The sequence below is a fragment of the Pan paniscus genome, chromosome 5, assembly GCF_029289425.2.
Source record: "Pan paniscus chromosome 5, NHGRI_mPanPan1-v2.0_pri, whole genome shotgun sequence".
Classification (NCBI taxonomy): domain Eukaryota; kingdom Metazoa; phylum Chordata; class Mammalia; order Primates; family Hominidae; genus Pan; species Pan paniscus.
The window spans coordinates 152570818-152586598 of NC_073254.2; the positions used below are offsets into that span (position 1 = coordinate 152570818).

Here is a 15781-nt window from a genome sequence, read left to right on the forward strand (position 1 = left end):
CTTAAAGTATAATAAATATATATACGTATATATATACGTGTATATATATATATATATATATATATATATATATATATAAAACATTGAATGTGGGGAGTGCTTTATCCCTTTCCAAGTTAAGGAGCTTGTCTTTCTCTTCTACTTAACCCATGCTGTCCTGGAAGCATGCCCACAAACTCAATACCACACAGCCCACGGTCACAGTGCCACTTATCTTTCCTGTGAGGTCCTACTCCTTGCCTGCATTTAGTAGAAGGAATCATTCTTGGTACAAATCAACAGTGCGTGTCTGCGGTGAGAAGACCTTCTGGCTCAGCGTCAGTTTCAGTGCCTTCCGAAACCACTGGTAGGAAAAGACATAGATGATGGGATTGCAGGCTGAGTTGAAGTAAGCAAACCAGATAAAGATGTCAAAGACAAGTGGGGGTGTGATAAAGTGAAGGAGGCTGTCGACCATCGTGTCTATGGTGAAGGGCAGCCAGCACAAGAGGTATATGCCCACAGCAATGCCCAGGGTCTTGGCAGCTTTTCTGTCATGCTTGGCAGCCCCAGCCAGGTTTTTGCTCAATGTGGTAATCTGCTGAGCCTGTCTGGTAGCAACCACAAAGATCTTCACATACAAGCTGATCATAATGAGGCAGGGGACAAAGAACAAAGGGAAGTTTAACCAGCCCCAAAATTTATTGAGCAGCAGCTGGCAACTGCCCACACAAGGCATCTCTTCCAGCCACAGGCTGAGCCTTGTCTCTACCACATCTGTGTAGAGGAATAAGGAAGTGTATGCTGCGGGCACCCCCCATCCTGCCAGGATGTACCTGAGAGCCACCCTCACTGTGAACTTGGAGGGATAGAGCAGGGGGTCACAGATGGCACAGTGGCGGTCAATGGAAATGAAACAGAGATGGAAGATGGAGGTGAGGCAGAAGAGGGTGTCCAGGTAGGTGTGCAGGCGGCAGAGGAAGTCCCCGAAGAACCAGCAGCTCTCCACTGAGCGAATGGTGCTGAGGGGCAGCACCAGCAGACCCAGAAACATGTCAGCCAGGGCCAGGGAGAGCAGCAAGAAGTTGGTGGGCGTGTGAAGCGCTTTGAAGTAGGACACAGCAAATGCCACAAATAAATTCCCTAGCACGATAATCAGCATGCCTGCTGCACAGGCCAGGTAGATGACCAACTGGATGCCCAGAGTATGTACTGTCCTGGGGCAAGACCCATTCACCTGGTAGCAGAATGCCGCAGGGTGCTCTTCAGCACCTTGGATGAAGACAGCTCTCATTTATGATTTCTACTCTTCCTCTGTCTGAGAACTGGCCACCTTCTCCACTGGAGGGCAAAAAAAAAAAAAAAAAAAAAAAAAAAAAAAAATCTGTCTGCTAAATAATCACAGAGTGAAACGAAGAGGAAGAAACTAAAGTACAGTTTGGAACCTAGTACAGTGCCCCTGGGTACTGAATCAAATGTGCCCTGAAAATCAAATGCAGCATAGTATTCAAGGTTTCATGAGAGTTACTTCTGCTAGCCCTAGTTTATATGACTAGGCACTTTAAAACTAGTGTAGATAGTATTCTTAAAGAAAGAAAAGAAGGATGTAAGCTGAATGTTTCCTCAAAGAAAGCTTCATTATATCCATAGGTAGTATTAAATAATAGAGAATGTCTCTTACATTTTGATAAGGTATTTTTTGTCAAGTGTGAAGTGAAATTTAAAGCAAAGATCTGAACCAAGTGACCAATTAATTCTTGTTAATAAATTATTCCTTGGAAAAAGTGTAACTTTTAGCTTCTCTCTTTAAGAATTACATACATTGACAATAAAGTTAGCAGATTAAGATTTTTAGCTACATGTCAACTCTTCCCAAGAGAAGAATTCAGCATGCAAATATTAATAATTAAAAGAGTAGAAAATTGCTCTATTTTAGCTTTAAATGCTGCACATTTTATGATGATAACACAAAGTGTTTACACATCTTGGTATAACTATTTGATAGGCAAAATGATTTTATCTATTTAACATCTTAACATAAGTCTGTGAACTATTAACCAAGTCCTAATATATTGAATTCAGGGTTTCTAAGTTACTTACACAGGTAGGAATCAGAATCCCTTCCTGGGAAAAAATGTTTCTTGGAGCAGGTGGACACAGGGAATGTCAGCGTACTCTTCTGTTGGCCACAATGACAGATGTGCAATTAGTTAACGATTTTATACTCTCAATAGAAACTACTCCTCCATGTGCTATGATACAAATAAGCTGTGAAGAGGCACCATGGGACCTAGTCTGCACTATTTGCAAGTCTCAGTTGTTTAAGGTTCCTCCTCAATACAGAATCACTTACCCTGACAATTAATTAGAGATAAAATTTAAAGATGGTAGATGTATATACTCTTTTTTAATTTTTCAGTTCTGGGATGTTTTGAAGGTATTCTTGCCTGCTAATGGCTGCTATATATTTTCTAATTTCATTTTTAGTGAGTTTCTTATTTCTCTTCTGCTTTAGGATTATTTGTGTATATTTCTCTCAACATGAGAAATAGTTGAGAATAATTGATCGTGAGTTTTTTGGTTCATGAAGGGGTGGTTTGTGACTTCCACACAGGATTCATCATTATGTGTTTTTTGAGCACTATATTTTGTGATCGTGAAAGAAAGCATGGTAGATGAAGCAGTTCACCTGGAGGAAGAATAGTTAAATTCCTGTTTCATCCTTTCCTGTGCCATCACCTAACCTCTCCCTCTGCTTCCCCATTGGTAAGAGTAGGTACAATTATACCTGTGTAACTTGATTTCACAGGGATATTATCAAGGTAAATAACATGTTGAATCGTATTCTGCTCTCTGCCTCTTGATATCTTAGAAGCTGGTATGCCTCTTTATGGTTACAGAGAAACCATTTCACAGTATCAGTCAAACTAAAGTTGTAAAAATGACAGAATTCTAGAGGTGACACCAAATTACATCTGCCAGAGGGGCCTGGAAGAGGAGGTGGGGCAGGTCAAAAAGAAGGAAGGAGGTTGGTATGCACCTCTCCTTTCTCTACAAATCCATGGCTAAACCCAGTGTTTTCCAAGGCAAAGCTCCCTATAGCCTGGCGACCGCTGGAATCTTGCCTTATGCCAGCTTCATATGTGTGGAAATACATATCTGGCTCCAGAACTTAATCGGACACAAGGAAGGATATTGCATTACTAGGTACCTTGAAACCCCTTTAGCTTAAAAGTCATAATCCACATATAATTGGCTAAGGAGTCCTATGGCTTTATATTTAATTTGACCAAGAACTTGTGAAAAATACAAACAAATGTCCTGTAGCTGGAATAAGGCTGAAGAAGAAACAGGGAAAGGTTTTCTGTTCTGGGATAGATTACATCAGACCTACTAAAATGTCATATGTACCACAATTGTATGATCTCTATGTCTCAGATTACTTAACACCACTGTGTCCAGTTTTCTCATCTATTAATTGAATATAATACATGATCTGTGTCACAATCTTGTTGTGAATATTAATGAGTTAAAATTCATAAAGTGCAGTCTCTGGCATGTAGAAAGTTGAGTTGGGCAGACAAGAGTTCGAGTGGATATCTAGTGCAGATAACTGTTAACCTTCCCAAGTTAGGGCTCTTATCCCTTCTTCCACTGACTTTTAGAAATACATTCCATTACATAACAATCACAGGCAAAAGTAGAATTGGATTCTGGATCTACTAAGGTTTCCTGCTTACCTTGGGGATTCATTAATGTTGCAGCAAGCTGCTAAAGGTCTTGAATAAAGGAACATTTTTATTTCTTTTAAATCTCCCCGCTGCATCATGTGTAGCCTCCTCTCCACTTTACTTCCTAGAAACCAAATTTGTTTTCAAATTACCGCCAACTTTAACAAAATCGATTATAATGAGGCTGTGCTAATTATGATAACCTGAAATTATGAAGCCAGATGGAAGTGTTCTTAGTACAAGCTCAAACTGGCAGACTTCACTCAGGTTCAGAGATTCTCTTTCTATAGCCTGTTGTCTATGGACAGTCTTTGCCTGCCTTTGAGAGCACATAGGACAGAATAATTCTTGATTCCTCAAAATCTGTCTGATATGATTTGGGTCTGTGTCCCCGTGTAAATCTCATGTCAAATTGTAATCCTCAGTGTTGGAGGTGGGGCCTGGTGGGAGGTGTTTGGATCGTGGGGGTAGATTTCCCCTTTGGTGCTGTTCTTTTGATAGTGAATGAGTTATCACGAGATCTAGTTGTTTACAAGTGTGTAGCACCTCCCTTCTGCCTCTTCCTCCTGCTTCAGCCATGTAAGATGTGCCTGCTTTCCCTTTGCCTTCTGCCATAATTGTAAATTCCCTGAGGCCTCCCCAGCCATTCTTCCTGTACAGCCTGCAGAACCATAAGCCAGTTAAACTTCTTATTTATAAGTTCTTATTTATAAGTTACACTTGGCCTAGCTCTACTCTGCACCCGACTCTTCTTCCTCTCTGCTGACATTGCTAAGCAACAGTGGTCCCAGATCTACCACTGAATTCCTGGGTAAGGACCACAGAACAGTAGCTACCCAGAGGCAACAGCTTACCACAGACTTTGCCACATGCCCTGTCTTTGCAATTTCACTTCAGTGGGTGAAAGTACTTGCTCAAACTTGCTTCCTCATGCTGATCTTCAGGAAGTTGGCTTAGTGACCCCTTCTCTGATGCTCTAACTCCACTTCCCCAGCTTTCCCTTGACTCTAATAGAGGCTCTGGTTCCCTTACAAAACCTGATGCTACAGTCCTTTGGTCAAAAATGCAGGCAGTCTCTCCACAACCCCATGTCAGGCTAAATTTTCCTCTGCCATGCTCTCATGGCTTGTTGTGCCTGGCTCTGTCACAACACATATTACCCTGTAGTGTAACTGAGTGGCTATGGTCTCTCCTATGAAGTCAAAATTCCCTTGAGGCCAGGGTTTGAGTTTTATTTATCTCTGAACCACAATCAGAGCAACACTTGGCACTTAGTAGGTGCTCAATAAATGTTGGTTGAACCAAGTGACTTTTAATACAGACAGCAAGTATCATGGAAATTACCATTCCCCCTGAGATAACGGTTACTCTGCTCAACTTAGATGAGTCCTGGGAAGAGGAGATTTGGTTTAGGAATGAAAATGGCTGCTTCACTCTCCTTGGCCTAGCCTAGGAAGAGCATTTGGAGCTGTTTTGAGAAACTATTGAGCTAATGTTTGTGGACACCCTTGTAAAGTTCAGTCTGGGAGGATAATGAATATATGTACACACATGAAAGACATGGACGCATCCCCACTATGTGTACACACAGGCTGCATACATACATGGATCTAAAGTGTATATTGGGAGAAAGAAAGCATATTTTCCCAAACTATTTATTCATTTTTCTCATTTAGTAAGACAGTCCAATTTTAACAAATATTGCAAATCTCACATCAGTTCTTTCTGAAAAGGGGTTTAAGCCAAAATCATTACAATTGGAAGTAACTACAACTGTCTGTGTCTTTCTCCCTTTCCGCATCACTAGCATGCTCCATAACTCAGACTTCCTGTATGCCCAGGCTCTCTCCCACTCCCCTAACAAGCAACAACAATCTCAAGAAAGATTTAGATAAACTCAGATATACATGGCTGTCAATGATTGTGGAAACCAACTTTGCTTTTGCATCTGATGTTTTCAAGTTAAAGTAAGAAAATCTCTATATGATTTAAGCCAAAAGACTAAAATTCTAGATCCCTAATTTGGAATCTCAGGAGTCAGCAAGACTTGGGAGAGATTCTTTTTATTGGAGTTGTCTTTCCCCAAAGCCCAGAAATGGACCGCTTTGGTAGCTTTAGTATACCTGGAAGGCTCATCTATGACTCCTACCTAGATGTTCACTACGCCAACTGGAAGGATCTCCTTATCTGGTCAATTCATGCCCCTACTTGTGTGGAGAAAGGGCATCCAAGATTCCCCACCAGAAAAGAGTCCTATTGAATGATGAACACAGCCTAAGCATGGGCAGAAAACAGGCTTAGGGTGGAAGAGTCAGGGTGGAAGATCATGCCTATGACAATCATCCTCAATGCCTTGCGAAACCAAGGATAAAACATGCCATATAAAATGGGATTGAAAGCAGAGTTGAAATAGCCTAGCCAGAGGAAGACATTGTACAGATCTTCAGGGGTTGTAAAATTAATGAAAGGATCTGTGATCGTCAAGACAAAGAAGGGCAGCCAGCACAACACAAACACTCCCATGACTATGCCTAAGGTCCTGGTGGCCTTGCTTTCTGTTTTAGAGGATGCCTTTTATTTTGCTTTTTGACCCAGCCTGTTTAGTCCTAGAACCTGTGCCAATTTGCATGGCATGCTTCCTGGCTACTGTAAAAATATGTATGTAAATTCCCACCATGGTTGTCCCGGGGAGAAAGAAAGCTATAAAGGAGGCCAGTACCCCCCCAGAGCTTATTAAATATTAACACACACAAACCTGTGCAATCAATGGCTGCAACAAACTATTCTGCACCAATTATGTTTAGTTTTGAGAATACCAGGCCAAAGGCAAAAAGGATGGGAATGGACCAACTGATGAGTAGAAAGAGTTCTATGACAGGGATGGTAATTCTGGTGACATATTGCAATGGGTCACAAACAGCATAGTAACGGTCAACTGAGATGAAGCAGAGGTGAAAAATGGAGGTGGTGCAGAGCATGATGTCACAGCAGCTGTGGACTTTGCAAAAGAGGTCTCCAAAATACCAGCAGGACTCGATGGATCTGATCACACTGAAGGGCATGACCACACAGCTCAGCAAAAAGTCAGTGATGGCCATGGAGAGGATCAAGAAGTTGGTCGGGGAGTGGAGCTGCTTGAAGTGAGCGATGGAAATCATTACGATCATGTTGCCCAGCATTGTCATCACTATAGACCCGATCATGACCAGGTACATGGCCCAGACACTCAGCACCGGCCTCACATTTCTAGGGCATGAATTGTTAACTGAACTAAAGCAAAATTGTACTGTTGGGGGGTTCTGAGGGTCAGGCAAATTCATCATCTTTGTCTCATGGGTACTATGAATCTTGTTCAAAAGTGCTGTGTTCCTCTCAGTTCTGTGTGAGAAAGACACAGTACAACAATACAAATCACCAGCAGCACAGCTTTTTTCAGAGGCCAAACTAAGCCTGCATGTACAATCCAAATATGAATTCCCTACTGACCAGGAGCACTGCCTCCTAAAGCTTTGCATGCATACAAGTCACCTAGGGATCTTTTTAAAACACAGATTCTGATTCTAGGGGAGGGCTGAGAGTCTGCATGCAGGTGAACGCATGTTCCAGTTGCCCTAATATTAACCTTACTCAGGATTCCAAATCCGTAGGCAGATTGAGTTTTTCCTGTCTCGCTTATATTGGACAGGTTTTAAACAATAAAAGCTCCTCAAGGATTATGAAGAACTGTGGAACTATTATTTAATGTTTAGCTTAAATAATAATTATGATCTGAATATTATGCTGATGCTTCCTTTTTAACTTTATGTGTGAGCATTTGCCAATGCTTTCCATCCTGCCACTTATGACATACTATTCGATTAAGGAAACATTTATCTCTCCAGTATGGAGAACAACATAGTTTTTAGAGTTTTGACCTATATTATGGCAAATTAAAAATATACTGAGGATCACAAAGTTATAGGTGAATAATCAAAAATATAAAGGAAAAACCCACAAATAACAGATTCTATAAATCTGTGGCTTATCTCCTTTCATTTAGCAGCTGTATTCATGAATTCAAGTTCAAGTTGAGGTCCTTTCCCCCTGTTTTCGTCTTATATTAGTAACAAATGTGATACGTGTGAGTGCTCATTGTTTAATCTATCATTTTGTATAATTAATGCCATTGCCCTTGTAATGTGAAAATAATGGGACTGACTCATCCAGAGTATGACATGGTTTGATTTGTTTTTTCCAGTGCTGGAGCTGGATGTGTAATTCTGGTGACGAATGCGATCTAAGGCCAATTGAAATGGACTTTGGCCTGAGAATAGGCTAAAACTGAATGGTCCTTTGGGAAAATGAACCCACAAGCACGTCCTCACCAGATTTAATTGAAAAAGACATTAATAAAAATACAAGCACCTTTAAAAATACTATTTTCACTATTTGCTACAATAGCTTACCAACGATCTCCAATATTGTATATTATTTTAAATGTTAACATTATGACATGTTTTATTTGCTCTGGATATAGTAACTTGATTTTTTAAAATTTTTTAGGGTTTTTTTTAAAATACCAATCACATACTAAACAATTAAGTTGTACTTGAAACACCAAGCCATAGGGAAATAAAATGTAAGAAGAACAAAGATGTGTTCAGCTCCTTTATAAAGTGCAGACTAGCAATCAGAATACACAGAATAAATTGTTTACTAGTCAGTTTGGTTCCAAAGTTCTAAAAGGCTGCAAATAATCAAATCTTAATAGCTAATATTTTATTTAATAAGTTAAATTTAGCCTGCTCTTTATCTCCCCTGCATTTGTAATTTAAAAACCTTTCCTCAATTCTTTTTAAATTCTTTTAAAAATCAATCTTTAAGAAAGCTAACAATTACAAAGTCATTTCAGCATTTGCTACTATATATTCATAAATAAAGCATTCCCCATACAAAATTTTACATTTCATTATACAGTTTTAGAGTTTTAACTTCCACGTTTGAAAATCTAATCACTGAAAGAATATAATTTAACCTCCTCAGTTTGTAAAGTGAATTTATTTATTTATTTATTTATTTGAAAAACATGGCATGAAACAACTTATAGAAATTAACAGTATTCTCTCATATATTACAGTTACATATAATAAGGAAATGGTTAAACATTTAAGTGTTAGATTAAGACAAGAAGATAGAGTAAGACACACACATATATGTTTAAAATTATTACATGGGTGAATTGTTAAGGTAATGTCAAAGATAAGAATAATTTCAAACTCCTATCTTAAGCTCTTGGTGAAAAGTTACGAAAACAAGTAACCACATGAAAATATGACTGCTGGCTTGCTCGTTTGCTAAAGGGAACTGAGTATAAAATTAAATCAAGTTGGAGTTTTGTTTATTATTTAAAACTTAACAGAATAAAGATTCCTTTTATTTGGAGATTCGCCTTCAGAAAAGATAGATACAGCATTTTTTTAAAAACAAAATAAAATAAAGTTAAGCCTTTTATGGCATCTCACTTTTTTCATGGGATATTATTGTGCCTTTTTCTCTTTTTTAGCAATAACACTTCCCCCAAGCATCAGCAACAAAGGGCTAAATTGATTACAGCATTGCAAACAACCACCCATGGAAATTATTAGTTATTTCTTCTAGGAGGCAGAAAGAAACATCCGTTGACAATTCTGGAGATAAGAGCAAGAATTGCATAGCTTTTTCGTTCAAATGTAATTCTTTAAGGGAGAAGACGATAGACTAATGAAACATAAACAAGAACTCTGAAATAATAATTTTGAAAATGTAAACAATTATTGGAATTTCAAGGAAAAGGGGATTTATGCAATACTTTTTTTCTCCAGTACTAGAACCCTGAAATATGTTAGTGTACACATATTTCCATCAAATAAGAAGGGGGAAATATAGCTCAACTAGTTCAGCAATGCATTGTAAATAAATGGAAAAAATTAGGGGAGGACATATCATACCTGCTTTATCAGGCATGATTTTTCTCTTACTGGTTACATAGCCCAAACAATCTACTTCTGCCCCCATTTTCACAGAAATAATAATTTTATCTTACTTTGATATATCTCATCCTTACAATAGTGGCATAGGTAAGGGAAATTATTGGTAAATTAGATTTAAGAAAGATTTGCTGTGGGTCTTCCCATCATTGTTTCTTTCAAATCTCAGTGATTTAAGAAAATGACCCAGATTTATTTTTATGGGTCAGTATTTTAAGAGGGGTACCTTTCAACATGCAAAAATAGCAAACAAAGAAAATAAACCTATCTAATTTTTTCTGTCCTAATATATTCTCCTTTGGCTTGCCAAAATTTGGATAATTAGGCTGGTGAAATTAATATAATTGAAAGGTGAGTTATCTGTTACACTACGGTTTCTTACCAAGCAAATTTGCACTGTGTTCTCTTGTTGTCTGCCCTGCTCACATCCTAGGAACTTGGGGCCACACTATTGTAGGTAGGCTCCTAGCAGGCTGTGCTGCTGCCTGTATTTATGCCTAAAATATGCCTCTAGGGGCAGTGTCCTATGTCCTGCTTTTGACCCGTGTGTCTTTTCGCAACCTTCGGTGTGCTGCCAGCAAGAGATTATAGTAAGTCACCAGAGAAATGGCTCTGGGAGGGAGCTTCACTTCTGTGCAAACATTGCTATGACCTCAGAGGGACAACAAGGACTAGCCTCGCACAAGGCCAAAGGTAGGAAGAATGAAAAAGAGGGAAGGAAGGGAGGAAGAGAGGAAGAGAAGAAGGATAGGAGAGAGGAAGAAGAAAATGTAGCTGAAATACAACCCATGCTCCGTCCACTTATTACCAAATGCTTGATAATGCATTGATTCCATGAATTCTTTAATCTCTAGTGAAAGTTTGACTCATTTATATCTTTTTCCTGCCATGCAAAAGTCAGTGATATTCCTTCATACTGCAGTTCTTTTAAGTTCATAATTTTTCAAATAAAGGTCTTAGCCCAAGCTAAACGCAAAAAGAACAAGGCTTCAACACAATTGGATGAAAAGGGGACTCTTCATCACCACCACGGTATTTTCACGATCACTGGGGAAGACATTTCCATTAGTGTGCCATAATTCCAGACACTAAGCTTCAAGGAGTTTCCATTGATAATTTTATTATTCATCAACACCACACAGTTGTTTTACTTAAATACACAACACTTTGGAGAACAGCAAAGCTTTTCTTTTCTTTTCTTTTCTTTTTTTTGACGGAGTCCCGCTCTGTCACCCAGGCTGGAATGCAGTGGTGGATCTTGGCTCGCTGCAACCTCCACCTCCTGGGTTCAAGTGATTCTCTTGCCTCAGCCTCCAGAGTAGCTGGGATTACAGGCACCTGACACCATGCCTGGCTAATTTTTGTATTTTTAGTAGAGATGGGGTGTCACCATGTTGGCCAGGCTGGTCTCGAACTCCTAACCTCAGGTGATCCACCTGCATCTGCCTCCCAAAGGGCTGGGATTACAGGCATGAGCCACCGCTCCCAGCCCAAAGCTTGCTTTTGTAGAAATAGAAACAAATTATTCATATTTAAATCAACTGGTAAGGACTAACTTTATTATGTCCTCTGTGGATATTCTTCATGAAATTAAAAGCCTTCGTGAATGGGGATGGCTGGAAATGTTGGATTTCCTCTATATGCTCATCTGGGTTTATAAAACTTCTCTTTCCAAATTTCTGTCTTATACTTAATGGTATATTTTTATAAATTTTGATTGCTTCAGTCAGGGTCCAGTCAGGAGAATAGAATGGAAAATTTTTATTTCAATAGAAAGAAGTTAATTTAGAAAATTAGTTTAAAATACATTTGAAAACTTAAATAGCAAAAAGCATTTGTAAACAAACAAAAAATAAACCAAAAAAACCCTGATGAGGTTACTACTAATAGTAACTGTAGGAGGCATCTACCTCCCTAGATTGGGGAAAGAAGTAGTGGTTGAATTATCAGAACCTAGAAGCACAGAACAGGGGCCCCTCAGAATGTGTTCTCAGACTCCTGAGGGAAGGATGCTACCCAGCTACAGCTGGTTCCTCGAGAGTTTGGAAAAAGTCCCTTTATAGAGGCAAATTATTAGTAGTAGTAGTATTGTTTAACTTCTTTTACCTAAAGAGCTGGTTCATTATTGTTTACAGTTTGACAATAATGTAAACATTTACATGCCTTCTTTGAGGGAGAAGATCTGTTAATGGCTTTAGGTATTTGGCCAGGTCCAGGTCCAGGAAAGAACTCAAATGTTTCAATGGTATTTGGCTAAATAAGATGATTTGGCATGAAGATGACTTCTCAATGCTCTCCCAACCTGACAGCTTAATGCACAGGCTCTGAACTCCCCAATCGGCCATGAGGAGGAACTGCTCTGACAGCAATGCTGGAGCTCCATGGAGAATAAAATGACTCCTGGAATTGCAGGATTTAATGATTTCTAAAAGTAGGAACAACAAAGGTTAATTGTAAAAGGAAAAACAATTACATGCTTTGGACATTAAAAAGACATGATCTTTCCTTGAGATTACCATACCAGTAAACCACTCTTAACTGCTCATCCCCAAAGAAGAAAAAAACTAATATACAATAAAGATAAAAGGACAAAGTAAACAAAAAGAAAAAGAAAGAAAAAGGAAAGAAGGAAGGAAGGAGGGAAGGAGGGAAGGAGGGGAGGAAGGAAGGAGGGAAGGAAGGAGGGAAGAAGGGAAGGAGGGAAGGAGGGAAAGAAGGAAGGAAGGAGGGAAGGAGGAAAGGAGGGAAAGAAGGAAGGAAGGAAGGAGGGAAGGAGGGAAAGAAAGAAGGAGGGAAGGAGGGAAGGAGGGAAAGAAGGAAGGAAGGAAGGAGGGAAGGAGGGAAAGAAGGAAGGAGGGAAGGAGGGAAGGAGGGAAAGAGGGAAGGAGGGAAAGAAGGAAGGAGGGAAGGAGGGAAAGAAGGAAGGAGGGAAGGAGGAAAAGAAGGAAGGAAGGAGGGAAGGAAGGAAGGAGGGAGGGAAGGAGGGAAGAAGGGAAGGAGGGAAGGAGGGAAAGAAGGAAGGAGGGAAGAAGGGAAGGAGGGAAGGAGGGAAAGAAGGAAGGAGGGAAGGAGGGAAAGAAGGAAGGAAGGAAGGAGGGAAAGAAGGAAGGAAGGAAGGAGGGAAAGAGGGAAAGAAGGAAGGAAGGAGGGAAGGAGGGAAGGAAGGAAGGAGGGAAGGAGGGAAAGAAGGAAGGAGGGAAGGAGGGAAAGAAGGAAGGAAGGAGGGAAGGAAGGAAGGAGGGAAGGAGGGAAAGAAGGAAGGAGGGAAGGAGGGAAAGAAGGAAGGAAGGAGGGAAGGAGGGAAGGAAGGAAGGAGGGAAGGAGGGAAAGAAGGAAGGAGGGAAGGAGGGAAAGAAGGAAGGAAGGAGGGAAGGAAAGAAGGAAGAGACAAAGAAAGAAAAAACACACCAGACCAACAGGTACTCATAAACTGAAATCTTGAATTTTTAATAGAATTTTTTCTCATACACTAACTAACAAATAAATCTGAATTAAATACAAAATTCAAATGATTCAAATCAGATTTCTTTTACTTTATTGGACAAAAGCCTTGCAAAGTATATATTCATCTGTCCACATGTTTTATTTTCTCCCACCAGAATGCAGATAGCTAGAGGACAGGGTTTAATTCTAGCTTACCATTGTGTTCTGTGCTATATGCCCCTTGGTGGGCAGCAAGAAATATGTACTTTACTCAACCACAGACAAAGCAGTGATATAATACAATCATTGACATGCAGTAAAATACATTTCAAAAAATCAAACAACCACGGTATTTACTGATGCATTCTCATAAAGAAATACGTTTGTGGATATTTATTGTAACATTATTTGTTGTAGCAAAAGACCAGAAACAGTAGGGATCTAGTTAAATAAATTAGGATATTTCCAAATAATAGAATATTCTGTAGACTTTACAAAAAATCTGGCAGGTCTATGTTTACTGACATAAAATGAAACTCTAATATGTGACAGTATGTAAAACAACCAAGATTAAAATTAGCATGTGTAATATTTTGCCATTTTTTAAAAGTGTGTGGGAGCAATGTGTACATACAAGATTGTTTACACATAGGCCTGTGTTTCTTACGTATCTTAAAGAAGTGTCTACCTCTGAGAGGATGTCTGAAAGACCAGAGAACAGAGATTAAGGAGAGACTTATTTTTTAGTGTGTAGACTTTGACTCTTTTTGAATTTTTTGAATTCAAAATATTTTTTGAATGAATGTGCTGAATTTTTTAAATTATGATTTTTAAAATAAGATTTTCTTTATTTTTATTTTTATCAAATTCTATTTAATTTAACTTAATTTAATTAAAACTTTATTTTAGCTGTAGTCTAAAGCAGCCATCCCCAACCTTTTTGGCACCAGGGACTGGTTTCTTGGAAGACAATATTTCCACAAATGAGGTGGGGGAAGATGGTTTTGGGATGACTCAAGCACATTATATTTATTGTGCACTTTATTTCTATTATTACATTGTAAATATATAATGAAATAATTATACAACTCACCATAATATAGAATCAGTGGGGGCCCTGAGCTTGTTTTTCTACAATTAGATGGCTCCATCCAGGGGTGATGGGAGACAGTGACAGATCCTCAGGCATTAGGTTATCATAAGGAGGGTGCAAGCTACATCCCTTGCATGCGCAGCTCACAATAGGGTTCATGCTCCTGTGAGAATCTAATGCTGCCACTGATCTGACAGGCAGTGAGCTCAGGCCGTAATGCGAGCAATGGGGAGCTGCTGTAAATGCAGTACAGATGAAGCTTTGCTTGCTTGCCTGCCCCTCATCTCCTGCTATGTAGCTCAGTTCCTAACAGTCCAAGGACTATTACCCATCTGTGGTCTGGAGGTTGAGGACCCCTGGTCTAAAGGACCCTTATCTTTAAGTTTGTGAAGGCTTGGAATTAGGTATAGAAAATGACAATGTACAAGTAAAAACACTTTAAGAACATTCTGGAGCTCTAAGACCTTTAGAAGTCAAAAAAAAAAAAAAAAAAAAAAAAAGAAGACAATACCAAAAAAATAAATACTGATCAGAAAGGATTAGGGCTATGGATTTAAAAAAAAAAGTTTTGTTTTATTTTCATAAGAGTTTGCAGCAGGTTGTACATGAACTAAAGAGCTCATAAAACTGCAAGCAGTTAACCTCAACCTCATTGAGATGTTTCAGATAACATTGCAATAAGAAACATGGCCTTGCTGCAGTTCAGCGACAAAGGGAGTTAAGAAAATTGTCGGCCAGGCACAGTGGCTCAAGCCTGTAATCACTTTGGGAGGCCGAAGTGGGTAAATTGCTTGAGCCCAGGAGTTTGAGACCAGCCTGAGTAAGATGGTGAGACCCCATCTTGACTAAAAGTAAAAAAATTGGCCTGGTGTGGCAGTATGTGTCTGTGGTTTCAGCTACTTAGGAGGCTGAGGTGGTAGGACAGCTTGAGCCCAGGGAGGTTAAGGCTGTAGTGAGCCGTGATTGTGCCACTGCATTCTAGCCTGTGTGACAGAGTAAGACCCTATCTCAAAAAAAAAAAAAAAAAAAAAGAAAGAAAGAAAATTGTCAGCCATTATTTGGGACAAATCTAATGATGCAAAATTAGTATTCTTATTTAGTACAAACAATATATGGTCATTCAAAACCAGTTTTTCCCATTGTAAATCTTGGGATATGTGCATTTGCAGGAATGTATTATATGCATATGATTAACACATTTTCTCTCAAAAAAAAAAAAAGAAATGACAAGGGAAATCAATATCGCTTGTATTCATTTTGGAAATGATCTTTATATATTTGTCATTTATAATATTGGTAATGTTTAAGAGAATTTAGCATGTTAAAAGACTTAAAATAACTTTGTGTTACCACTTAGAATATATTATTAAATAGTTGATCTAGACATAATTTTTAAGTTGAAAGGCACAAGAGAAGTTTAAAATGTTTATAAAAGGTACTATAATTTCAGGAATCTTCAAATTCACTGTATTTGTAAGTAAGTCATTAAGTTTACAATTTAAGTATTATGGAAGTTTTTATGTGTCTGATAATTAAATCATCAGTAAGAG

General features: G+C 38.9%; 1 protein-coding gene and 1 pseudogene across 1 annotated transcript; both read right to left on the reverse strand.

Annotated features, from left to right (window-relative positions):
• Positions 1-178: 178 nt before the first annotated feature.
• On the reverse strand, positions 179-1516 carry LOC100976647 (trace amine-associated receptor 5). Its single transcript, XM_003827663.6, has one exon. It carries the CDS (start codon positions 1271-1273, stop codon positions 260-262), a length of 1014 nt encoding a protein of 337 aa, XP_003827711.1. The 5' UTR covers positions 1274-1516; the 3' UTR covers positions 179-259.
• On the reverse strand, positions 5985-7033 carry TAAR4P (trace amine-associated receptor 4 pseudogene; annotated as a pseudogene).